A 26,500-nucleotide genomic window follows, 5' to 3' on the forward strand; every position below is an offset into this window, starting at 1 on the left:
TGGTTCAGTGTTTGAGGAAGAGGAGGTTGATAGTTCCGAGCCCACAGTACAGTACCTGAGCCAGGATCTGCCATCCCTAGAACCAGATGTTATCCGGATGTGCCTCTGGCACTAACACACCTGCCCACTTGTGCAGGGAGCACACAGGAATGAAGCCACAGAGAAGTAAAGAAGCACTCTTCCAGGCTAAAGTCTTCAGGCCAAGGAGGTGGAGCTTGGGAAAGGGGGTCACGAGGAAGAGACATCTAAGACCTCAGTTTAACTTCAGTGTTTGTCGGAGCAAGCTGCTCACTCAGAGCTATCTACAGTGTCATCACCTCTAATCTGCCCTGATCCTGTGGGTATCTAATATGAACGGGTCAGAACACACTGCTGCTTCTCACAAGGAAGTGTAAGGAGACACATGCGGCACTAAAGCCTCGCCCTCTGACTTGGAAATTGTACTTAGTGGCTTCCTGATATTTACTTTTTCTTTGAGATTTAGGTCAGGAATTTTGAAAGGGTTTTTTGGGGAGAGGAGGTTATTGAAAACAATTAGAGTGTTTAGTTACTTTAAAGGGTGTTTACCTAGTTCCTAACATGGGGGACGCTGGTGGCGCTGTGGTCTAAACCACTGAGCCTCTTGGGATTGCCAATTGGAAGATTGGTGGTTTGAATCCCTGCGACGGGGTGAGCTCCCGTTGCTCTGTCCCAGTTTCTGCCAACCTAGCAGTTGGAAAGCACGCCAGTGCGAGTAGATAAACAGGTACCACTGTTGTGGGAAGGTAAGCAGCTTTTCCTTGCGCTCTGGTTTCCGTCACAGTGTCCCGTTGAGTCAGAAGTGGTTTAGTCATGCTGGCCACATGACCCAGAAAGCTATCTGTGGGCAAACGCCGGCTCCCTTAACCCGAAAGTGAGATAAGTGCTGCGACCCCATAGTCACCTTTGACTGGACTTAGCCGTCCAGGGGCCCTTTACCTTTACCTTTTAATGCAGAGCGATGGCCTGTGAGAAGCCACCATTTGATGGGATGTATTGGGTGCTTCATACAACCTGTGGAGGCCTCTCTACCTTCCTGAATTAGAATTCCACCCTTGGACATAATCGCTCCTATGGACATGGGCAAGTGCACAGAAGGCTCTTTGAATAATCCTGGTAGAAAAACCTGATGCTGTTAATGGGAATGCAATCTTTTGTACACTGCTCCAATTTAGGACGGATTAAACTGAGCTCTCCTGCAGCCATCACAGAAAAGAGAAGCCTCCTTCCTCTATGTTACGTTCAACTTCTTTTTGTGGTTTGCATCTGGAGAAGTATCTGCACAAACCATGAAATGTTTCTTGAGAAGTTTATCGGAAACCTAACAGGAAGCCTGGGCTTCTCGCTGTTCAGTCTGTAAAGATTAGCTGTTTCTGAAAAGGCGGCTTTCTGTGGCAATGAGCAATTGAATTAAAGGGGGAAAGAATTCTAGCTCGAAAGACCTTTCACTCAGCTTCCAATTTAGAGGATTTAGAGATGTTTTGAACAATTGGACAACCAGGATAATGATACGGCAAGTAGAAGATGAGTTGACAAGAGTGAGGATTGTTAATTCAGCAGAACAAAGGGGCGAGTTCCTGGAGCTGAAATGGTGTGTATGTTAAGAACTCTTAAGAATTTTAATCTGTAGCATTACACAGTTGTTTAGGGACACATTTGCAGGCGAATATTACCATATTTGATGCTAAGGATGGGCATGTAGTCCAGTATTTTGTACATAAGTGTAAAATTTTGGGTAAAAGTGTTTTCTTCCCCCACCCCCAGGCAGAAGTGCCACTGGTTATCATACAACACTATTTTTTACTACCCAAATTGAGGCATCTGATGAAGATCAGCATTTTTAAAATGAGCTTAAAAATATATTTGTAAATGTTTGTATCTCTCATTCTCTCATGCCAGGCAGAAACCAGCAGGCAGCTGGCAAGCTCTTGGGCAGAGGGCTTTATTGCGGTCATAAAAAGGCTGAGAGCAAAAGGTCACACTGACCATACAAATTACAGAATATAATTAAGCTGTAATAAAAGCTGCTAAAATAAGAATTGGTAAATAGTAGGACTTATCGTGCCTCCCAGAGCCACATCTTCCTAAGGTTAAAAGGGCAAGAGCTAATAACAGCAGCCGTTTCAGCAGGGAAAGGGGGGCTACTCTTTGAAGTGGCTTTTGGAAAGTGTTTTTAAGTCCTTCTCTTTGAAAAGACTTTTCCTTTCATTCTAAAAATCTATATATATTAATGTATAAATATATTGGCTTAAATGTAATTATGCAAAGGATTTAGAAAGTAAGAAATGTTAGATTCATGTTAGATTCTTATTTCATAGAATCATAGAATCATAGAGTTGGAAGAGACCACAAGGGCCATCGAGTCCAACCCCCTGCCAGGCAGGAAACACCATCAGAGCACTCCTGACATATGGTTGTCTAGCCTCTGTTTAAAGACCTCTAAAGAAGGAGCTCTTTCATAGATGGTGTGTGAAAAGGTGAACAAAAGATCTGTTTAAGATAAAATTAGAACAATTAGCCATCTGCTTTGCAGTGAATAGGGCAAGAGGCCAAAGGTTATCTGGTAATTAAGGTGCCTTGTTGAGGTTAATGGCTACTTGTTTGCCATTTATAAACAGAAGAAAATATAGCTCTCTGTCTCCCATAAAAGGTAATAGGAAATGGGTGTATCTTTTATGATTGGTTCTAGCAAACAGCCAATAGGAATTTCAACCAGGCTGATTGGACAGAGGCAGCCAAAGGAGGAGCAAGGGGGCTGGGCTGAGGGAATATAAGTGCTGGCCATAATGGCAGGAGGCCAGGCCAGAGCTTGGTAACCATATACCACTGTGCCTCTTATTTATTTGTCCGACAAATAAATTATTATTTTAATTTCTCTATTGCTGCGTTGAATATTTCATTCCAGCTAAGCGTTAACCACAAGCAGGGTGCTACAAAATGAAAGTCTTATAAGGCGGTTGAGATGTCTGTTGCTGAGCGCTATCGGTGTTTGCTGGCCAGCCTTGTACTGGCTAAGAAACTCAGGTTAAAAGATAATCACCATAGTGGTAATAATAAAAAAATCCCTTCCAGTAGCACCTTAAAGACCAACTAAGTTAGTTCTTGGTATGAGCTTTCGTGTGCATGCACACTTCTTCAGATACCTTAGTTGGTCTTTAAGGTGCTACTGGAAGGAATTTTTTTATTTTGACTATGGCAGACCAACACGGCTACCTATCTGTAACTGGCACCATAGTGGTATTGAGACATGTTTTTTTGTATGGATGTATGTGCATGCGTGTTGGGGAGCGAGGATATATTTTGCCTTCTCTTGGTAGCGCAGCGTGAGGTGTTTGGTAAGCCGGAAATAAATTAAAAGTTGTTGATGGAAAAGCATTCTTCTCATGTCACTGAGAGCTAGTTTAAAGAGAATCTAGTGGTAAACGCTTTCCTGGCTTTTCCTCATGCCCTGATTGTGGGAAACAGGACTTAACTGGGCTCATGACCTCATCCTGAAGCAGTTATGCAGGTACCATTTCAGAAGGTACGTAGAGGAGTCCATGCTTAAAACTCCCCTCAACAAAAGAAAAGAAAAATTCAAAAAATACTACCTGCATGTAGAAAATGAGAACACCAAATAAGTATTTGCTAAGCTTTCTCCTTGGTTGGCTGGTTTAGAACGTATATATGCTACCCAAAAACCTAAGCTGTCTCAGCTGCTTCCAGTCAAATTTTTAAAAATGATCATATTTTTTTTAATGATCATAAAATCATAGAAACTAATACTGCATACAATCCAACATAGTCTAAAAACAGCAGGAGAAAATAAATCAGGACAGCTAAACTCCCAGCAGTCCCAAAAAGTTATTTAAATGCTATTTTAATAGGTGAACTTAGGACTTTCATATCTATGTGGGGGAAGGGTTAGTGAAATATTACTCTTACCCTGGAGTAAGAGCAAGCTTTACCCCTTGGTCTTTAGTGAGAGCCCTCCCACATTTGCTGCTTCCACCTCAGTGGCAGAAAAGACCACAAATAAGACTTTTGGGGAAACCTCCTCCCAAGATAAGCTCACCAAAAACATTCCCTTTTTCTGTCAAGGCTGTTGAGCCCCTTAGAGTTTATTTTCTTACAAACAGGAAATCAAGAGAAGATCCTGAATTGCTTTTTTTAAAAATCATTTTTGTTTTTAAACTTCTCAAGATGTTGGTTTTGCTTTGCCTCACCATAAGCCGCAGTGGCAGCCATGTAGGGTAAAGTTAATTATAAATCTAGATACATCAATCAGTTGCGCAGTGTGTTTGCACCAGTCCTGAAAGCCTCGCCGGCCACCTTTTAATTGCTATTTCATTCCACTGGCAACATCTCATAAAAGCAAAATGTGAGCATGTTGTTCTGTGCAGGAGTTACTTGGAAAATAAATGTTGACCTGGAAGTCTGTGTTTAATTTGTACATTTTAGCTACATAGATTTGCATGTAATGTTTCATAGTGGCTGCCACACTCCAACTTAAGGGAACAGTGGGTTCAGTCTAAAGATCTGCCTCCACAAGGAGCAACACGTCCATTTTCTGTCTATATCTCCAGTGTCCCAAAAGTTTAACTAGAATCTGGGCCACAGTGACTTGACAGCAATTGATGATACTCAAGTTTCACCAGGCCTGAATCACTTCCGTTAAAGATTTGTCTTGAAAGCTCCCGACAACTGAAGAGATGGCTATCAACAAGAATTGTAATTTCTAGATCTGGCCGTGAAAAACCTTCTAGGCTTTTAAGGCTGATCAGTACCTGCCCTACTGTGAACTAAGGTGGGATTTTGGGCCACTATTAGAGGCAGCAAGGTAGAAGCCAGTGATCTGTGTTGCATCTTACTGGGAAGTTGTTCTGCACTCATTCCAGTGAACTGGAAGAACAACTTAGGAAAAGCACAGCCAAACTGCCTGATCGTGACAGAAGTGGCAACTGGCTGATCTTCCAGTCTTTCACAGGTGAATATTGGGATGTTCTGACAATTGGAGGTTTCCAGACTCCCTAAGAAGAGACAGTACTCTTTAACCAAAGCTGTGGCAGAGTAGATAGATAGATAATTTATTATGGTCGGAGACCAGCTTATAAAACACACTTGGGGGTACAATTCCAGAAGGAAAACAAACATTTAAAACAATGTACAACAATAAATTTAAAATTTATAAATGCGATAAGCGTATAGACACCTAAAACTTTAAGATACGCTACCGCAGAGAGATGACCCAGAGTCACCCATGGAACCGAGTTTGGGGATTTTCTTAACAAACTAGTTTGGGTTGGGGGATGGTCTGCGCCTACAGATCTGTACACAGAGTCTGGCGACCATCCGGGTCGTCTTATGATCTTTGCCTAACAGGAAAAGGTCAAATATTGCTTTTCCGGGAGGTCAGTGAGCCTCACCAGCAGGGGATCAATGGTCTCACTTCGTGCCTCTTCATAAAAGGGACATCTAAAGAACAAGTGCTCTGGGCTTCCTATCTCCCCCAATGAACAGGCGCAAAGTCTCTGAGCATATGGGACTTTTTTTTAAAGGATCCTTCCAGGACCAGCAAGGGCAGAGCCGAGCTTCTGGCGAGTGTAAAAGCCCTTCTTGCATTTTTGGATACGAGAAAGAAGAGATATGCTGCCGGTGTGGCTATATCGATTTCTCCAATTTTATAGACTGGGCACCTTGAGCAGTACTGTTGGTGTCTATGATTCTTTGCCTGACTGTAGCTTTTGCCTGGCCCAACCCGAGACTCAAAAGGGCTTGAGGGGCAAAACACAGTTTCTGAAGGGTATTCAGGACTGCTGTCTACCAGCCTGACTGGAAGTGGTCGCAGAGGATCAGTGGGGCTATTCCTCAGGGAAGCAGATTCAATGTCAGCCATTTATAGATTGATATTAGGTGGATATAAGCCTCCACTCTCATCATCCCTGTTTCTAGTCTAACCCATGCGTTTGAAACGCATCTGGGGACTTGTAGGAGTTTGCTGTGGCAGAGTGTTTTTTAATAATATAGACCTCTGAGGATTGGTACGTGCGTGTGTTAATTTTTTAAAAAGCCGTACCTTGTGATTTGTTTATGGAACAGATGCAAAATATGGCCTTTCCCATAGCAGTACATGTAAAATACTGCATTTCCTGGAAACTAATTTCCATAATCAAATATATAGCACAGGGATGAAGAACCTGGTTCCCTCCAGTTCTGTTGAGGCTGTCAACTCCCATCAGTCCCAGCTGATCTGGGATGATGGCATTTGTAGTCCATCAACATTTGCAGGGCCACAGATTCTCTGCACCTGACACAGTGGCTAACATTTGAACTATCAAGCATTCTATTGTTTTGAATTGGGGGGTGGGGGCTAAACCCTAGGAATTAATAAAGGGTAGGATTTTGATTATTTTGGATGTGAAGGGGTAATAGAAGCTGCAGAGGAATTCCTGGGCTAGCTTTTGCAAAATGACCTGGCCAGGCTAGGGCCATTTAAAGCAAAATACGGGGCCACTGAGGGCCACTGGCAATGCAAGAGAACTGTCCTTCCCCACTGGCTTGAGGTGTGAACAGAGGCAGCAGATTTGGACGGTTGCCAGGATAACTAGGTGTGGAGTCACAGGAAGAGTTTGGGGCTTTTGACAAGAGGCTTGGAATAGCTGGGAAAGGGGCAGAACCATTTTGGCTGGCTGGCTGAAGGCAGGTTGGGAGAGATGCCTTGGACTCCAGTGTTGCACTGCTGTGAGGAACAAGCCTCACTTGAGCGGACCATGCTGTAAGATCTGGACACCCTCTATGTAGACTAAAGGTGTAAATATGTGTAATTAAAACATATTTCTAAAGGTGCGACAGTTCCCACCATGTCTTGATTCTCACAGCAACACAGACCCTTGGTGAGTGCCTGGAATCTTGCCACACGCTGAGGGTGGAGTCCAACTTTTGCAACACTATTTTCAATAGCTACCAGCCAGATACAAAATGCATCCGAAAAGATAGGATATTACATTGGATAAAATATGAGGTTTCAATGCAACACAAGCTATATAGATGTATATTACAGCCATACAAGGGACGTGGGTGGCGCTGTGGGTTAAACCGCAGAGCCTAGGACTTGCCGATTAGAAGGTCGGCAGTTTGAATCCCCATGATGGGGTGAGCTCCCGTTGCTCGGTCCCTGCTCCTGCCAACCTAGCAGTTCGAAAGCACGTCAAAGTGCAAGTAGATAAATAGGTACCGGGCCACCAGGTGGCGCGTTGGAAGATGGCCGACAATAACATCTCTCTTACCCATACAAGGTACTAAGGGGCTGCTATGGGAAGTATGCAGCCTTCCTTTTGCTCCCCCAGGATGTGGGGGAGTGCTGTCCTGCCAGCGGTGTTCACAATGCACCCCCTGAAACGAGTGATGGGGGTGCTGAACACTTGGCACAGGCCCTCGGTGAAGTCAGCTCTTCCTGAAGCCGATTCCAATCAGTGCGTGCTGGTTGCTGCAGCTTGGAATTATAATTGGAAACATACGATTGGAAAGGAAGCTGAAAGCACATACATCAAGTAAAGCTCGACCGATAAGGCTGCTGATTTATGGATCTCTGCGACCAGGAGTGACGGATGGATAAGTAAATCTTCTGAAGAACTACCATAAGGAGACTGTATGTTTGGAACGAAGGGGGGGGGTGGAGGAAAAAACTCTTTTTTTTCTGCATGATGTGACATTAATAACCCTTCACCCCAGAAAGAAATAAGATCGTCGCGTTTCTATGAACAACAGGCAGGATTTTAAGAACTATGTGGGAGGAAAGAAGACTGGAGAACGGTGAGAAAAGAGGAAAATTTTTATGACGCAGTTAAAAAATGGCGTCTCGCCAGGACAGGTCTGCCGGAGGAAGGAGGACTGGGGGAGGAGAATCAGGATTGTTTGATGAGAAGGAATGCTGGAATGGTAGTTTGACCTAACAGAACCCCCAGACTCATTTGATTTATTCGGTAAGCCTGAGAAAAATAAAGGACAGATCGGAGATTAATTTTGTTTATGGAAGCGTTGTACGGAGGCTGTCCCGGATCGATATGATTTTTGGAAGAGTATAAAACCCACATAGAATGCCAGCTTTCAACCTGCTTGTGAAAATCATCAGAGATCGCAAAGAAAGGAATTTATGATAACAACAAGAAGAGAAAGGAAGTAATAAAGCTCTATCCGGATCAAACTGGACAGAACTGTTTAATTAATGCAGTAAGAAAAGTGATGTTGTTTTGGACTCGAGCCGAGCTTGATGTATGGGTACCCCCAACAAAATTTAAAATTTGGCTGTATAATTTGGAATCAATGTGATATGGATAATGTGATGTAATTGGCCTGTTAATAATTTTTTTTTTAAAAAAAAGATAAATAGGTACCACTCCGGTGGGAAGGTAAACGGCGTTTCCGTGCACTGCTCTGGTTCGCCAGAAGTGGCTTAGACATGCTGGCCACATGACCCGGAAGCTGTACGCCGGCTCCCTCGGCCATTAAAGCAAGATGAGCGCCGCAACCCCAGAGTTGGTCACGACTGGACCTAATGGTCAGGGGTCCCTTTACCTTGACCTTACAGCCATATAGAGGCCAATTTCAAATAACATTTTCCGCCTCTGAGACTGTTGTTCTTAAATCTCCACCATTCAAAAACCAAGAAGTTTAAGTCATTCTGCATTACTTCTGTCCTGCTTTTTTATGGACTACTGAAGCAAATGGTTTGGCAGTTATTTCCTGAAGAAAATTATTTGGGCTGCTGTTTGTTTGCTAAATTATCAGCATGTACAATACGCACGGGGGATGGGCAGTTGCCCCTCCTGGATTAGCTATCATCTCTGGATTCCCAGATTTCTTAATGAAATATTTTTTAGAAAGCAACTCTTGTCATTGTAGAACCTAAAATAATTGGCAAAATATGCAAGAACTATCATGCCCGTTCATTTTCTAACAAACTAACCTATTTCCCCAAGTCAATGTGTTTATCCAACGAATGAAATCATGGTAATGACTAATGTCAGGAAAGCAATTGGCCAACTAATCACTTGAACAAAGAGAAGTTGAGAAGGACACACCCATTGTCCAGAGAAGAAGCTTATAGACTCATTTTATAGCCATTTTTGGTCTTCCCTGGTAAAGTAATTGCTGCAATCCAACTCATGTTATTACGCCACTATCCCCAGCTAAACAGGTGCACAACACAGTCCTGAACTGTAGTCCAGTGTTGCTCCGTGTTCAAATTTGTTTTAGATGGGGCAATCAGGCCTGGCTACTGCTTAGCCTCCAGACCTACCAGAAATGATAGACCTGTTATCTGATGCTAATCGTATTTGGTTATGTATTTGGAGTATTTACTTATTCCTCCACCCTGCAAAAAAGCAAATCCTGGGGATCCCCCATAAGCATATTGCTCAGAGTGGCTCTTTCTGCTATAACTGCAGACTCTAATATAAGCTTTTATTCAGATCAGGGCTATGAATTGTTCTAGTGACCAGTTGGCCAGAATTCATGTAGGCCTTTTTCTGCTGAGCAGGCTGTGTTTTTAGAAGTCTTTGAGCTGGTTATGTGCATTTATTCTGAAACTGCTGCAGTAGGAACAAAATAACTTTTGACTGCTAACACCTAAAGGCCCTTCATTGGCTCCTCTTTCTCATCTTGCACAACGTTTTCAGAATGTGGATGTCAAAATAGTACCATGCAGTGCATTTCACAAAACCTAGGTTCATTAATTTTTTTTAAAAGGCTTTTCAACATGCTGTGTCCAACAGCCTGTCAAACCCAACACAAACCTTTTTTTAAAAAAACGGAAGGCGGGGCTGGTGAGGTTGCAGTATGGTTTGGATGCAGTGCGCGATTCTGCCTTCACAAAAATTGTGGAATACCTCCCTTCTCATGCCTTCCTTCCAAAACACGGCCAGGACCAATTCAAGAATCAATGGCAGTCTTTCCTCTCTTGTTTCTCGCTTCCTTGCCCTTACATCTACTTGTAACCTCGCCTTTAAAATGCCCAAGTGCGCTTCGACTCCAGCAGCACCAAGAGAAAGAGAGAAGAGAAAGTGGGCTGTTACTCCGCGAGGGCTTTTCTGGCCATCGGGGCGTCTCTCCTGCCCGGGCCGCCAGCCTCCAGAGGCGTGGCCGGTGTCGCCTTTGTGTCCGCCAGCAGCGGGCGGAGTGAGTTTGGTGTCGCGCCTTCTCCCTTCCTTTCTGCCGCCTCCACTCACCCGCGACCGCCCTCTGAGTGCGCCGCAGGCAAGAAGAGGCCCGAGCAGCTGCGGAGGCGGTAAGGAAGACCAGTCCGCTGTCAGCGGCTCTTCTCCGAGAGCTTCCCCGAGGGCGAGACCCGGGGTGAGGAAGGGGCGCTGGCTGCGCGCAATTACGCAAACAGCGGAAGGCAGCGCTTACTTCTCTCTTTCTGCACTTCCCTTCTCTGTCCGGCGCGCCCAGCTCTTGAGCTTCCTTTCCCCACAAGCAGATGTAGCTGAGGGCCCCGATTCCATACTTCCTCGGCAACTCCCAGCAAAGTCCCGCACTTCTTTGCTGCCTGACCTGTGCGCTGGGAAAACTCGGGAAGCGCCTGGGGTTTTTTTGCCCACGCGCAAAAGTTCTCCAGGCAGAGACTTTTTACGCGTCGCCTTTGTGTATAGGTGCGCGGTTGAGTTTTGGACAAGGGGGGGGGGAGGGGGTGGGTGCGTTGCTAGGTTTTTATTTTATCAGATTGCATGGAGGAGGGGTGGGAACATTTGCTTGTAGACTCGAGAGCGTTTGGCACTAGGCGTTATGCGCCAAAAATGGAAAATAGGGAAAAGTTCAAGGCCAGAGACATCCTTCTCATACAAGTTGGATGGCTCAGCTGTTTAGAGCCTGGTGCTGATAATGCCAAGGTTGCAGGTTCGATGCCCATATTAGACAGCTGCATATTCCTGCATTGCAGAGGGTTGGACTAAATGATCCTCAGGGTCTTTCCTAACTCTTATCATTCTAAGTCGGCAGTGAACTACACCTCCTCTTTACAGTAGAAGTTAAGGCTTGAGGCAGGGGTGAGAGAGAAAAGCAGTCTAAAAGGCATTGTGGCTAGAGCATAATCCTCACACATTATTTGTGTTGTGTGTGATCAAGGATGCAAATGTTTGTGGTATCCTAATGTGGGTTGCAGTTGCTTATTATATTCTTTTGCACACTCACACTCGCAGGGTAGTGTAGATCACTGGCTGGCAGCAGAATGGGTACCTGTTATATTTCTGCCCACAAGTAAATAGCAGCTTCAGGGGGTGGTTTTAATTGAGAGGGGAGAGTTAACACTTCCCCCCATTTCCCAATCCCAATCCTGCCCCATGCAGTTGTTTTCAGTCCTTAAAAAAAACACGTGGGAGATCTCATTCACAGATATTCTACATCACATCTGATTTGGCCTGAAAGAAAGAGCTGTGTATTAGGAAGCTGTTTGCTCAAATTCATCACTATTGTTAGATTATCATTTTGGAATCCATCCCAGTAAGCCTCAAAACTCAAGTTTTGCTCAGAGCTCTTGTGTGGCAGTGGGACAGAGTGCCGACCAACCAGAAAAACAGGCTAGCCCCTCACTGGTTTTATGTTATCCCTCTCTCAACAGTCAGCCACCATTCCATGGCACACTCATGCTCCGCCCTCATTGCTTTGGTTTGGAGTCCCCCACTTAGGGTACTTTTTCCATCAAAGTTTTTAGTATGCCTAGAAACCTTGAAGGTTCCCGTAAACCTGCCTGAAACTTCCCTCTTGTGTGTGGCTAGCAGGATTTTGACTACATGAGGATCCACACTTGGATAATTGAGTTTGCCATTAGTACAGTGGTACCTTGGGTTACATATGCTCCAGGTTACATACGCTTCAGGTTACAGACTCCGCTAACTTAGAAATATTACCTCGGGTTAAGAACTTTGCTTGAGGATGAGAACAGAAATCGCGCGGCAGCGGCATGGCAGCAGCAGGAGGCCCCATTAGCTAAAGTGGTGCTTCAGGTTAAGAAGAGTTTCAGGTTAAGAATGGACCTCCGGAACGAATTAAGTACTTAACCTGAGGTACCACTGTATACAATAAGCCCGCAACTTATGTGGGAGTTACGTTCCAGGGATAGTGCCTTAAGCCAATATTGTTTATAGTCAAAACCTATTGGGTTCAGTGGCTGGTGGGATTGCCAACATCATTTTTCACAGAACCTCACCACTTTAATTTTTTCTTTAAAAAAAATTATCAAGTGTGTAAAGCTGAATGCACACAAGTTAAATGTGCATATGTTGCAGGCTTATTGTAAATGAGGATGTAGCTACAGTGGTACCTCGGGTTACATACGCTTCAGGTTACATACGTTTCAGGTTACACACTCCGCTAACCCAGAAATATTACCTTGGGTTAAGAACTTTTCTTCAGGATGAGAACAGAAATCGGGTTCCGGCGGTGCGGCGGCAGCAGGAGGCCCCATTAGCTAAAGTGGTGCTTCAGGTTAAGAACAGTTTCAGGTTAAGTATGGACCTCCGGAACGAATTAAGTACTTAACCCGTGGTACCACTGTACTTTATACCATTGCCAATGCCTGGGCTGTCTACTCTGGCAGTGGCTTTCCAAGGTACCATTCAGGTCTGAACCCTGCACCCGATCCTTTAGCTGAGTATTGATCTGGGACCTTCTATGTAAAAAGCATGACCTCTGTCACAACAACCATTTCCCCAGAGAGGTTCTGCAGAACTGTGCCTCGATACTATCGATACTATACTGTATTATGCTGCTGTCACACAGTGGAAGAACTCAGAGTTTCCAAAATAAGGTTAAGGTTGTTTGTTTAACAAAACACCTTAAAATAAAACAGTGGTTTTCAATGCAGTAGAAGTTGTCGCTTTGAACTTGCCTTGCCATACGCCAGACTCAGGGGTAGCCATTGTGTTGGGTTATTAACTCCCATCATCCCTGACAATTGATCGTGTTGCAGTTGACAGCATCTGGAGGAAACCACACTGGCTCTCCATGTCCTACGCAATAAACGTTTATACAGTGGTACCTTGGGTTACATACGCTTCAGGTTACAGACTCTGCTAACCCAGAAATATTACCTTGGGTTAAGAACTTTGCTTCAGGATGAGAACAGAAATTGTGCTCCGGCAGCGGGAGGCCCCATTAGCTAAAGTGGTGCTTCAGGTTAAGAACAGTTTCAGGCTAAGAACAGACCTCAAGAACGAATTAAGTTCTTAACCCGAGGTACCACTGTAGACGCTTCTGGCACAGGGACATTCCACACAGGAATTGCAATTGAAGAAGAGCTACAGAATATTGCAAGTTTGAGTGCTGGAGCAAAAAATCAGCCTCAAGGGCAAGAAGTGTGGGGATACTGAGCCCCTAATATGAAACAGCTGCAGGATTTTTAACAGACTTTTAGTGGGCACCTTATGGAAGCCTTTAAAGAAAAGAAGTGAGCTTGGGTGTGACATGCAAATGCTCAGTCAAAATAGGCAGGCTTTTGTAGTTTCTGTTCCTCCCTTCTGAAATATCAGAATCCAAAGTCCAGGCTTTCTAGACCACTCCCTTTCTGACAGGTGTACCTAAAGCAGCCCAGTCCTGTGCATATCCTTCAAAGACAGAGATAGGGAACCTGCGGCACTCTCATTGTGATTGGACAACAGCTCCCATAATTCTTGGCTATTGACTGTGTTAGTTGGGGCTGATAGGAGTTGGAATCCAACAGCATATGGAGGGCCACAGGTACCCCCCCCCCACATAGGAACCAACTCCTAGAGGCTGTGGTCTCTTCACCCACCCCCAATAAAATATTTGAGGAGGCTGCGACCCCCCCCCCAGGTTGATGGGCACTGACATTCAAATGGTTTGTGCGCACACCATGTCTTGTGATCAATTATGTACCAATATTTTTTTTCAAGTTAGTGCCCCTGCTCCCCACCACAGCTCGAAGATAAGGCCTCTTCTGAAAGCCTGAAAGGCAATGCATATATTTTTAACCTGATTTATCAACCTCTACACGTTAAACACAGTTTGAAATTTAGGGACTCCCCAGACATCCTTTCTATTCTACACTCATAGTGATTTGTGTTTGTGATGATGTTGGAGTCATTATACATGATCCTGCTATTTGAGCCTTCAAAAATTTTGGAATGGGCATATTACCGTATTTTTCGCTCCATAGGGCGCACCTAGTTTTTAGGGGGGGAAATAAAGGGGGGGATTTATTTCCCCAGCCCCAAAGAGCAAAGAAGCCAAGACAGTGAGCGGGATGGATCCCACTCGCTGTCTTGCTTCGTTTTTAGCCGCGGGGCTGGGGCGGGGGAAGCCCAAGCTTTCCCCGACCTCAGCCCCCAGAACAGGTCCAGGAATGGCGGCAAGATTGTTTGCAACCTCATCGTCGCTCCCGGAGCTTGCGGCTAGCTGCCTGAAGCCCGGGGTGCGCAGCGCTGCGCTCTCCGGGCTTCAGGCTGCTATCCGCAAGCCTTCGGAGCCCGGCGGGAACTCCCGCCGCGCTTGGAAGGCTTGCAGGTAGCTGCCTGAAGCCCGGGGAGCAAGAGGGGTCGGAGCGCACTGACCTCTCTCGCTCTCCAGGCTTCAGCGAAAGCCTGCATTCACTCCATAGGACGCACACACATTTCCCCTTCATTTTTGGAGGGGATAAAGTGTGTCCTATAGAGCGAAAAATACGGTACTTCTTTTCCAATCAGTGCATGCCCTACTGAAACCCTGGGGACTTCTCATACGACAGACGTTCTGGTGTTTTGCTTGGGTTTTGTCCGGCTTTCACTGCGCTGCAGTGAAAGAGCACCCCCATCCAGACAGAAATCAAGTGGTAACATTGGGGAAGCATTGCAGAACAACTAATAAAGCAGAATGGATGTGTGGACGGTCCAGTATGAGTCCACCATTAATGCACCAGGACTGCATCAATAAAGACGCCCTTATTTGACTGATTTACTTCTGCCTTTGCCAAGTTAATGAGGCAAGGGAAATGCCGTATCTCTTTGGAAGAGCACATGCCTGGCATTCAAATGTCTGAAACCCTAGAGAGCTGCGGTCCATCCGTGTAATGAGCTAGATGAACCAATGGCAAAACTTTGCATAAAGAAACTGTAAGGCTTCTTTTGGCAAGGCGGGCTTTTGTCGCCCTATATTTAGACAACTGTTTTATAAGCAGACAGCTATTGGAAGATGTTGCTTTTTGGAACATTAGCAATCAAGACAGGCATTTGCATCCATCAGTACAGAGGTAAATGTAGGTATTTCTTCTTCTTCTATCAGGTACAAACTGACCTTCTGCACTGATGCTAGCAGCAAAGTAAACTTACTGAGGGGAAACATGGTTATTTAAAGTAACCCCTCAAATTTTTTTAGGGTGCCTGTCTTAAAGCCAGAGGTTATTTCTCAGGAAATGGAAGGGCAAAGGGGCTAGAATGAAATGTTTGGACATGGGTAGGCAAACTAAGGCCCGGGGACTTGATCTGGCCCAATCACCTTCTAAATCCGTCCCGCGGACGGTCTGGGAATCAGCGTGTTTTTCAATGAGTAGAATGTGTCCTTTTATTTAAGATGCATCTCTGGATTATTTGTGGGGCATAGGAATTGGTTCATATTTTTTTCCAAAATATAGTCCGGCCCCCCACAAGGTCTGAGGGACAGTGGACTGGCCCCCTGCTGGAAACGTTTGCTGCCCCCTGTGTTTGGAGATGATTATGAGCTTCATTTCTGATTTTGAGTTACCTGGAAGTGATGGGAGGCAGGGCAAGCAACCAAACAAGCTTCTCACAGCCTTTTTTAAACATTCCACACTAGCAACTGTCTCCAATTTGACCTTTCAGCTGAAATGCCTGGTGGTGGTCATGGGGAGACCTAAAATGTGAGATCTGAGAAAAGCAGAGCTAAGGAAGTCCTTTCCCAAAAAGAGGCCGACACTAGGTTTGGTACCTTCATTGCACAATGGTTCATAGAATCAGAACTGTAGGATTGGAGGGGAACCCAAAGGTCATCTAAGTGCAACCCCCTGCAAATACAGGAATCTCCACTAAAGCATCTGTAACAGATGGCCATCCAACCACTGCTTTAAAACCTCCAAGAAAGAAGAGTCCACCACCTTCCAAGAGAGACGGTTGCCCTATTGCAACCCGTTTCTTAACCTTGCAATAGGGAAATCCGCCATTAATCGCTGGCGCTGACCGGAAGTCAACCTTGTGGTCAGTCTTTTGGCTGGTTGACTTATTTCAGTTTTGTGACTTCTCAGTACAGGCTTCTTTTTCCCCCACTTTTTGTTTACAAAATGGCACGAACTGCCAACAGTAAATTGAAAGATTTCCTTTGCACCATTTTTCTTTTCTTTTCTTTTCTTTTTTTAAAAAGGGGACTGGGAAAATCTGAACAGGGTCCCTGATCTGTAAATACTGCTTCTGTTTTCCTGACTGCCTGATGTTTCATTAGTTACGAATGTGCCATTAATATGGTGGGTCGGGGCACGGGATTCCATTGCTGTGTGCCTTCTAGGAAGAAGTGAGGGTATGCTGTTGTACGGTAGGGGACTCTGAAATGGTTGTATTGTCGCATTGATAATACAGTAATACCTCAGCGAATGTCCGCCCCGTCAACCGTCATTTCAGTGAATGTCCGTGGCAAACCCGGAAGTACCGGAATGGGTTACTTCCGGGTTTGCTGCTCACGCATGCGCAGAAGCGCTAAATTGCTCCACGTGTGTGCTCAGAGCAGCGCTTTGTCGAGCATCCGGGGTTCCGGAACAGATCCCGGACTCAAAACAAGGTACCACTGTAGTGCTGAGAAATTAATAAACCTTACATTTTAGAAGAATTACTTTGTCAATATATAAAAACAATGAAGGTTAATAATTCTTTTTTTCTGTTTTTAGGATAGAATGATGTACCCTCTTAGATCAGAGCTGTCAATCACCCCTACATGTTGCAAGCTGTAAAGGGACAGTTTGCATTAACCATGACTCTTCTTGCTACTGCTCTGTGGTATTGCAGGCAACTCTATACATATATTGCTCATTTGCTAAAATGGTAAGTTTGATGGAGTAATTCTTCCTCTGAAGTGCCACTGCTCCATGGTTAAAGTCAATGGGTGGGAGGGAAAGCACAATCAATGGTCAGTGCAGCCAGATATTATGGTGGGCAGAGTTTGCAGGATTGCATAGTTTTCCTCTGTGTCATCCCACCCCATCCCTTTTCTCTCCTGTGTGCACATGCATAGAACCATGGAATTGTAGAGTTGGAAGGGACCCAAGTATTATTTAAACCAGGGATGTCCAACAGGTTGATCGCGATCTACCGGTCGATCGTGGGGCGTCCCTGATCGATTGTGGTCAATCGCATGATCCTTATTGATTGCACACATCACCCTGCAAAAAAAGACCCCAGCTCCTCCCCCCCCCCAAAAAAAGCTCAACAACTTTGGTCAATACAATGGGTAGATCACTGCCTGTTGTTTTTTTAGCGGGAGCAGATTGCAGTCTCTTAGAAGTTGGACATCCCTGATCTAGACAACCCCATGCAGTTCAGCTGTCCCCTACATGCACATACAAACACACACACACACACACACACACACACAGAGGAGACAATTACCAATTGGAGCAGTCTGGAAAGCTAGAAGTTGGGTGTGCAGTGTCCAGAGATTCAGATGACGCGGGGGGCTGCATAAGTAGGTTTTTCCAGCCCAGCATTAGAACCAAGTAACAGCCTTGCTAAAACAGATCATGAGTCCTTCTAGTCTAAGAGCAGGGGACCAGGTATCTCTGCCAGCTTCCAAGGTTTGGTATTCAGAGGTACAAGACGGACCAACATTGTAGTGTGGATTGATGCTGTTCAGCAGTCCAGCTACTCTGCTCCATTTGATTTCCCTCTCAGCTTTCCCTCCATTTTTTAAATACCATAGTTTTCTGTGTATTAGACGCCCCCATGTATAAGACGCCTCCTGTTTCGGAGGACTAAAATTTAAGAAAGTGGGGGGAGAGGGCACAGAGTTGTTGAATTTTTTTACGCTCACCCGCATGCGGCGCAAAATCTGCCTCTCGTTTGTCCCCTCGCTGAAAGAAGCTGTCAATCGCCTGCCCAATTGCCACAGCGTCAGCAAATCAACACTAGCCATTGACGCATCAACCAATAACACGCCCAATAGCCGCTGACAGCCACAACAGCAACCAATCAAACGTCTACCCTATGCACCGCCCACGTATAAGACGACCTCCACCTTTTAGCGTAATTTTTAAAGAAAAAACCTAGTCTTATACATGGAAAAGTACAGTACTTCTGCAAATATCAAAATTCCCCCCACCCCAACCTCTAGTGAGCCGGTGCTGCCATTTTGGGTATATAAACAATGGTCCTCACAGCCTGGACATTTGAAATAGAAAGCATTGGGCAGCCTGAATATCAGTAGCAGGAAATTCCACATGGAGACTCCATTTTGCCATCAGGGCAAATACTTCTTTATAGCGCTTTAATTTTTCCTAATCCTTTCTGAAGGGCCATCTAAGCTAGTGGCCATTTACCATATCTTGTGGTAGCGAACTATATTTGTTTTTGTGTTACACAATGAAGTGCTTCCTTCGGTCATTTACAAACCTCCTGCTCACCAGCTTCCAACAGTATAAATTATTATTATTATTATTATTATTATTATTATTAAACATTGCTTACTTGATGCAGACTTTCTGATTACTGTTCTTGCTGTTTGGCTTTCAGGTGGAGCAGATACCTGCAGAGAAAATTCACAAGTAATATATGCAGTACTGTGTTAATGTTCTTTTTTTGGGGGGGGGAATTCATATAATCTTAAACAGATTCATTTTACTAACTGATACCTGCGCTTATACTTAGATAACCAAGGTGTTTCGGCTGAAGCTGATTTGCTTGACTACTGTGCAAAAGAATGGAAAGAAGAAACAGAGCAGGCCAAACACATGAGAAAGGTAAGACTAAGAATGAGAGGGGTGAGCTACTAATACGGAAATGGACACACTGCATGGATGGCCGAGCAAAGATCAGCTTGTTGTTTTGTATATTTTTAACTCAGAATCTCTGCTAAATGCTGAGATATCAAGATGAGTTTAGGCAGCTGCATACAGAACACAATTCCCTGTTGCAAATTAAAATTTCAGCATGACCGACCCCTGTGCCATTTTCAAAGCAGGGAGGAAATTATCATCTATTTATTAAGTTTTCCGTATATACTGGCCTTTCATTCGAGGATGACAAGGCAATTTACAGTGTAAAGACACAAATATATGTAACTTAATAAGAAATGAAGCAATACCCCCCAGTTTAAAAGGCCACAGGTTGTTTAATTAGCCAAAGCTCTGGGAAAAGAGGAAATGTTTTCACCTGGTGCCTTAAGATATGTAACAAAGATGCCAGATGAGCCTCCCTGGGGAGCTCATTCCACAAGAGGGGAGCCGCCACAGAAAAGGCCCAGTCTCATGTTGCCACCCTACAGACTTCTCATGGAGGAGGCACACAAAGAAGGGCCTCAGATTATGATCGCTGGGTCTGGATCAGTTCATATGTGGGGAGGCGATCCTTGGGGTAATATACTGCAATGCAGTATCTGCCTTGAAATTTGAAATATCACAAAGTTGGCATGCAAATTCAGGACACAGTGAGTGTGGTTCGATGCAATTGTAATAAATGGCTTAGTTTTAAAAGAACAAGTTGACTCATGCCTGCACCCCTTGCTTGGAGGAGATCAAAACCTTCCACTTTTGAATAAAAGATGGCGTTCTGTTACACCCACATTTGAGAAACCGTGCTTAGTTCAAAGGAACCAGGGTCATACTGGTTTCAGATTTGTTAATGAACCAGGTAGACTAAATCACAGGTTCCCACATAACTAGAAACTGGGATTTGGTCAAAAGGTGACGCTTTCAGTCCTCCCCCCCTCAGATGCAGAGGAGAGGGGAGCAAAGACTGTGCAAACATACAACTTGTTGCAGCTTGTTCTCCTAGGAAACCAAAGTTCAAAATCCAGCTCAGCCCTCTCCCACATCAGCAGACTTTCAAAGGCTGCATGAAAGATGCAAGCTGCACTACAGTGTCTCCCTTGAATGCATAGATTAAGCAATAACATTGAGCACATCCCTTCGCAACGTAATTCCACTTCATTCCTTACAGCCATTTTCAAAGGGGAGCAAAGACGCAAAATAGATCATAATGTACTATCCATGACAAGGTCTCCGCCTCAAAAAAAAGGGATGCTTCATCTAGTAGTACATAGGTTTATAATAAGTAAAGCAGAACTCCAACTTTAAAAGCTTCCAAAACATGTGATTTTTGCTGTTGTTGTTACTAGCTAGCTTTCTACTGGTTTATTGCCTTACCTTGCTTGCTGCCTGCCTGCTTCACCAGTAGCACATAAAGAAGTTTGTTGCCCAAGGCTAGGATATATTAAAATTAGGCTTCAAGGTGCTACAGTGGTACCTTGGGTTCTCAAACACCGAAAACCCAGAAGTAAGTGTTCCGGTTTTCGAATGTTTTGGGGAAGCTGAACATCCAGTGCGGCTGTCGGCTATTGTTTTTGGGGCGCCTGCACCAATCAGAAACTGCGCCTTGGTTTTCAAACTTTTCAGAAGTCAAACAGACTTCCGGAACAGATTAAGTTTGGCACTTTTGTTTTTACTATTTATTTTGCATTTTTGTTTTGGAAACTTTTTCGGTTAATTTGTTTTTGTGACTGTGTGGAACCCAGTTCAGCTACTGATCGATTTGATTGTGTGACTGCGGAAATGGATAAAAGCCCCCCATCCAAACAATGACTATCATCAGTGCAAGTAAGGAAAAATAATAATTTTTTTATCTCCTACAATACTGTCTTATTTATTTTATAGTACAGTACATTGATTATTGTTTTCATTTTATGGATCAATGGTCTCATTAGATAGTAAAATTCATATTAAATTGCTATTTTAGGGTTTTTTTAAAAAAGTCTGGAACAGATTAATCCGTTTTGCATTACTTTCTATGGGAAAGCGTGCCTTGGTTTTGGAACTCTTTGGTTTTGGAACAGACTTCCAGAACAGATTAAGTCTGAGAACCAAGGGACCACTGTACTTTGTTCAGTCCCTGAATAATTGGTATCCCCGAGGTGAACACGGCTGTCTAATGGTTAGTTCCCATATATCGCATTGCAGTGAAGGAGACAGAACACAGGAGAAGGAAAATGAAACGTTCTCAGTGTCTGGAATCTTGGCCATTCAGGTATTAGAAAATTTGATAAGGTGTGCTTTCCCCCCCACCCCCGCTAATTAACATGGTGCACAATCCATTGGGAAGCTCTCCTTCACAAGATTCACCGAAAATGTGGTGGTCTTGTGTGAGATAACAACTGTGCTGCTGCGCAACTCCCATTTGCTTAATTGAAAATTGAATTGGAGGAATTTCTCCCCGTGGGTTGCATTCCAGTAGTCAGCTCTGACTGCCACCTATTCGGCTGCTCTTGCTGATACCCAAAATTTAGCCCCTGACCTTACCTCGTGGTAGAGCTGCTTGTGATGTTCTCCTTTAGAATGGTCCTCGATCAACTGCTCCAGCCAATCATTTGTCCCCATCCAAAATTCAGGAAATACCATTCCTTGTTAATTTGGTATTTTCTCTCTTTTTCTTTTAAGGCCTATGAAGAGTTGTTTTGGAGACACCATGTGAAATATGTACGGCAGGTCAGGGGAGATAACTACTGTGTGCTGAGAGCTGTGTTGTTCCAGATTTTCAGCCAAGGTATTCCTCTTCCATCGTGGACAAAGACAACAGATGTCCTAAAGGTACGTCCTGAAACAAATGATTATATGCAAAGTGAATGATTTTCTAGTATATTAGTACATTTCCAAGCACAATTCAAAGTGTTGGTGCTGACCTTCTAAGCCCTAAACGGCCTCAGCTCAAGTATACCTGAAGGAACATCTCAACCGCTGTCATTCAGCCTGGATGCTAAGGTCTAACTCCAAGGGCCTTCTGGCGGTTCCCTCACTGTGAGAAGTGAGGTTACAGAGAATTCGGTAGTGGCGCCCGCCCTGTGGAACGCCATCCCATCAAATGTCCAGGAAATAAACAACTATCTGACTTTTAGAAGACATTTGAAGGCAGCCCTGTTAAGGGAAGTTTTTAATGTATGGTGTTTTATTGTGTTTATAATATTCTGTTGGGAGCCACCCATAGTGGCTGGGGAAACCCAGTCAGATGGACACACACACAGGGGTTAAGTACTTAATTTGTTCCGGAGGTCCGTTCTTAACCTGAAACTGTTCTTAACCTGAAGCACCACTTTAGCTAATGGGGCCTCCTGCTGCTGCCGCGCCGCCGCCGCATAATTTCTGTTTTCATCCTGAAGCAAAGTTCTTAACCCAAGGTATTATTTCTGGGTTAGCGGAGTCTAACCTGAAGCATATGTAACCTAAAGCGTATGTAACCCGAGGTACCACTGTGTGTGTGTGTGTATACATATATTATTATTATTATTATTATTATTATTATTATTATTATTATTATTATTATTATTATTAATGTAGTATACATAGTTCTTTCCCTTTCTGTTTTATCCTCACAACAATCCTGAGAGGTAGGTCAGGCTGAAATCAACTAGTGAGCATTATTGCCGAGTTGGGATTTCAACCCCGGGTCTCCCAGGTCCCAATCTGACACTGTACCCAATGCACCATGCTTTCATTCAGACAGAAATCCTAAAATTCCCACTGAACTCCTCCACTGGTTGCGCTCTCTTCTCTTTCAGCTCCCGGAAAAACTTCTTTATTCGCAAGGCTGCAACTGGATCCAGCAATATAGTTTTGGATCAGAACAGTACACGGGCTCCAATACATTGGGGAAATTGCGTAGATGTATTGAAACGTTGAGAAGTCAGGTGAGTGGGAAGGTATTAGCAGGATGGGTGGATTGCCCATTGTCACTATAAACTATCGCTGTGCTATGGATGAAATATTAGGGCCACAACCTTACATAGCAAGCTGCCATATCAGCCCATTGGTCTATGAAACCCACCCAGTATTGTTTACACTGACTGGCAGCAGCTATCCAGGATTTCAAACAGGGTTTTCTCTAAGTGCGAACTGGAGGTGATTGGGATTGAACCTGGGATCATCGTACAAAGCAGATGTCCTACCACTGACGAAATGGGAAGGAGACAATTGAGGTGCAAGGAGGCAGAACATTCAATTAGTTTAATCTGTAGATCAGTTAACAGAAGCTCTAGTCAACTAATTAGTGAGTAATCTTAATTGGAGAAGGTACATTTAATATTAAAGGTAAAGGGACCCCTGACCATTAGGTCCAGTCGTGGCCGACTCTGGGGTTGCAGCGCTCATCTCGCTTTACAGGCCGAGGGAGCCAGTGTACATGACTAAACCGCTTCTGGCGAACCAGAGCAGTGCACAGAAACGCCGTTTACCTTCCCGCCGGAGCGGTACCTATTTATCTACTTGCACTTTGACATGCTTTCGAACTGCTAGGTTGGCAGGAGCCATTTAATATTACAGGCTTGCAAAATAGAATTAAAATACACTTTTTGATGGGATGGGGAGTGGAGTTATTCTTATTACTTCACAGTTACTGAAGAAAACGTTCACACCTTTTTTACAGAACCATAGAATCTCAAAAAGGCACCGCATTGAGTTTTCAGTGATGTGCAAATTTATTGAACCGATGTGGTTTTAAAAAGCGAGAGATTAAGTGCATCAAATAAAGGCTTGTCTCAAAGGATACCGTTTGTTTTTAAAGCTTGATAACTCACCTTTAAGGACAACTACTCAGAGCAGTGAATGGCTGAGAGCTGAGTGGCTGAACCACAGGTGTTTCAAGCTACCTTTTACACCTGTGAATCATCATTATCTGTGTGCAAGTGGGACCTGTAACAAAATCTTGTAAGGTACAAAATATTTACAGTGTTCCTGCCAATCAGCACTTCTATTTCATGGTATTTCATTTCATTCCTTCTCCCCACAATTTTCTTCTCTTTACTTCCGCAGCCAGTTGGCATTCCATGACCACTGAGCATGCTCAGTCCTCGCTGGGCCATTTTGGGATTTATTTACTTTTTTGCCACCTTGATAGTATGTTCTTGTTTTGGTATTCTGCTGTCCTTGGGCTTCACTCAGCTTGCTGGTGCCTTACTCCTACTCTTAGTGCCATTTTGGACCAGAATTCAGAGAACCTGAGTTTGCTGTTAGTATATACAATATAAAATCTTCAGCTAAAAATAAAACTGCTACTTGCTATTTAACTGTTTTATTCCTCAAGCTAACTTTTTGCCCCCACCTCTTCTGCTTTTTGTTGTTCCATGCATTATAGTGGATGGAAGTCAGTAGTATTAAAGACCCATATGAAAGAGGGAACTTGTGCAACGCCCTTTTTGCTGATGAAAGTATGGAGCACAAACTGTATGAGGCCATAAAATTCATCATGCTCTACCAAATAATAGAAGCCTACGAATGCTTGAACAACAAGCAAGAGTGCATCCCAAGTTTTTTTAACCAGCTTTTTGTACGCGATACCTCCTTGGACCCTTTGAGCTACATGATGAATCATCTGAACGCCATAGGGGAGAGAAGAGGCCTCGATCAGGTAAATATGAGCTGGAAAGCGTGTTCTCCATAACAGAGAGCACGTGTTGCGGTGGGGGCCAAAAAGGCCAGCCCACTGTTGTTGGGCAAATTTTGTCCATTTGGCTGATTGTTGGGCAAATTTTTGTCCATTTGGCTGATTGGCTGTTGCCATTTGGTTTTTGCCTACTGCGTAGCAAATTGTCACAACTTGTAAGGTTGCAGTTAGGCATTGGTTAAAATTGGTTGGTAGAGGGGTAAGTGCCTACCCCTCCAATGGTGGTGCTGCAAGGGAATTCCGTTAAAGGAATCCAGGGGCTTGCCATCCCTTTCGTCCTAGTCCCTGGCATCGGACTTGGGCTGTGCAAGCCCCAGGGGGCATGAGGGTGAGAGATGAGGGACTGATATCCAGCTTCATTTCTCCCCAATATGGTTCTCCCTGACTGGCTTCTGCTGAAATCTGGAAGCCAGTTCTGTCCCTGGGGCAAGGGCTTCCGCTGGAATCCGGAAGTCAGTTCTATTCCTGTGGCAAGGACAGATAGTCGTAACCAATGCCTAAGCAACCACTCACGTGTGTGTATTTAAATAAAGTTGTGGCCAAATTCATGCCAAAAACCTTAAACAAAAATTGATGTGTGAAGTGTGAGTTATTGGGGTGGCTTGGGGGACCTCGACACGCAAAAACGAAATTCAATGATTCTGTAGCATTCAAGAAAAGCTTCAAATATGGCAGTACTTGGATGGGTTCATGAGGTTAATGCATCTTTGTCTACATCAAGAAAACAAATAATAGGGCAAGCTGTGTGCAGTAAACAAACAAACAGATTTTTTCTTCAAGAGGCAACCTGAATTATGCTTCTGCTTCCTCTATCTCTACTAGTCACAAGGAAGGGACAATAAATACATGGGCCCTGAAGCTTCATCTCCTGAGCAGTGAAAACCTTATTTGGCCATATTTATTTTATTTGAGATTTCACAAGACATCCCCCATGCACTTTCAAGCCTATCTTATTTGGCACCTGGATTAGTAACTGTTTTCTAAAATGAAGGAGCTCATTTTCTTTCTTAAGAAATTGAATTCTACTCTTGTTAGTTATTTGAAACATATATCTCCATCTTTTCCGCAGGAAAGCTTACAGAAGCTAACAAGAGAGTTAGAAAACCATAAATTAACAGTTTAAATCATCCCTTGCAAGGAAATAAAAGAATATAGCAGCATTTTTAAATGAAGTCCAGAGACAGTTAGAGCTACTTCAATAAAACAGCAATTTACGACCCTAATGGAATCTCACCAAACCTTCTCACAATGCTTATTCACATACACGTTTTTTCTCACATCAGATTTAAATTTCCAGAGGTATATCAGTCAGTTTCATGAGTTTTAGTAGATATTCCAGATATAGAATGCCACCCTACATGTCACAAATAGAACAAAAAATATAGGCTTGGGGTCACTCATCATGAAACTTCTATTCATTGGTTCCCACTTGTTTTTATATGGTATTTTTCTTCACTGGCTTTAAATGTCTGAGTTATATCTTTTAATTGCTGACATGACTCCAGATAAATGTCATGTTCACCCTCGACAAACTCAATTTATTATGGTTTGCTAGTGTGTAATTCTCATTCTTTTCTGCTTAATAGGTTGAACTGTTTCTCCTTGGGCATTCTCTTGAAGTCAAGATAACCGTTTACAGGTTGTGCAAGTTTAATTCAGCCGTTTCCCAAGAAAGCTACACAGACGTGTATCAGAGGGACTGGCCAGAAGTCTTTCTTCTGACTGAAGATGACCGTCGCTATCACATCCCTATTATCAGGATGTAAACCTAATTTCTGGGGATGCTGTCAGAACTGCCTGCCATCGGATCCCCCTGTTGAAGAAACATAAAATATCCAAACTTTTTTTTAAGAGTGACTCTAATGCCAGGCTTA

General features: G+C 43.9%; 2 protein-coding genes across 8 annotated transcripts in view; one reads left to right on the forward strand and one right to left on the reverse strand.

The window, feature by feature from the left end:
- The window catches only part of LOC308593903 (uncharacterized protein), a 57,042-nt gene extending 35,417 nt beyond the window's left edge, over window positions 1-21,625 (reverse strand). For all 5 annotated transcript variants that reach the window (XM_081206701.1, XM_081206704.1, XM_081206703.1 and 2 more), the window contains exons 1-2: window positions 21,494-21,625; window positions 18,669-18,726 (exon numbers count right to left, since the gene is read on the reverse strand). In XM_081206701.1, the coding sequence (XP_081062827.1) occupies window positions 18,669-18,726; window positions 21,494-21,592 (157 nt within the window). In that variant the 5' untranslated portion in view covers window positions 21,593-21,625. The remainder of the gene's footprint in view (window positions 1-18,668; window positions 18,727-21,493) is intronic.
- OTULINL (OTU deubiquitinase with linear linkage specificity like) lies at window positions 1,333-26,500 on the forward strand. 3 transcript variants are annotated; one of them, XM_081206575.1, is made up of 8 exons: window positions 1,333-1,609; window positions 16,877-17,030; window positions 18,714-18,745; window positions 18,849-18,940; window positions 21,632-21,781; window positions 22,747-22,875; window positions 24,318-24,590; window positions 26,213-26,500. In XM_081206575.1, exons 2-8 carry the CDS (start codon window positions 16,924-16,926, stop codon window positions 26,390-26,392), a joined length of 963 nt encoding a protein of 320 aa, XP_081062701.1. In that variant the 5' UTR covers window positions 1,333-1,609; window positions 16,877-16,923; the 3' UTR covers window positions 26,393-26,500. The 3 variants fall into 3 exon arrangements, with proteins under 3 accessions (XP_081062701.1, XP_081062700.1, XP_081062702.1); XM_081206574.1 differs by lacking the exon at window positions 1,333-1,609 and adding an exon at window positions 10,131-10,282; XM_081206576.1 differs by lacking the exon at window positions 1,333-1,609 and adding an exon at window positions 10,200-10,347.

This window comes from Podarcis bocagei (assembly GCF_964188305.1).
Source record: "Podarcis bocagei genome assembly, chromosome: 8".
Classification (NCBI taxonomy): Eukaryota; Metazoa; Chordata; class Lepidosauria; order Squamata; family Lacertidae; genus Podarcis; species Podarcis bocagei.

Excerpts from the sequence above, each read along its gene's own strand:
- OTULINL (XM_081206575.1), top strand. The coding sequence starts at position 16,924 with ATGTTGCAAGCTGTAAAGGGACAGTTTGCATTAACCATGACTCTTCTT. Across the intron at positions 18,746-18,848 it reads CCTGCAGAGAAAATTCACAA|ATAACCAAGGTGTTTCGGCT; the intron begins GTAATATATGCA and ends GCTTATACTTAG. Across the intron at positions 22,876-24,317 it reads TTGAAACGTTGAGAAGTCAG|TGGATGGAAGTCAGTAGTAT; the intron begins GTGAGTGGGAAG and ends CATGCATTATAG.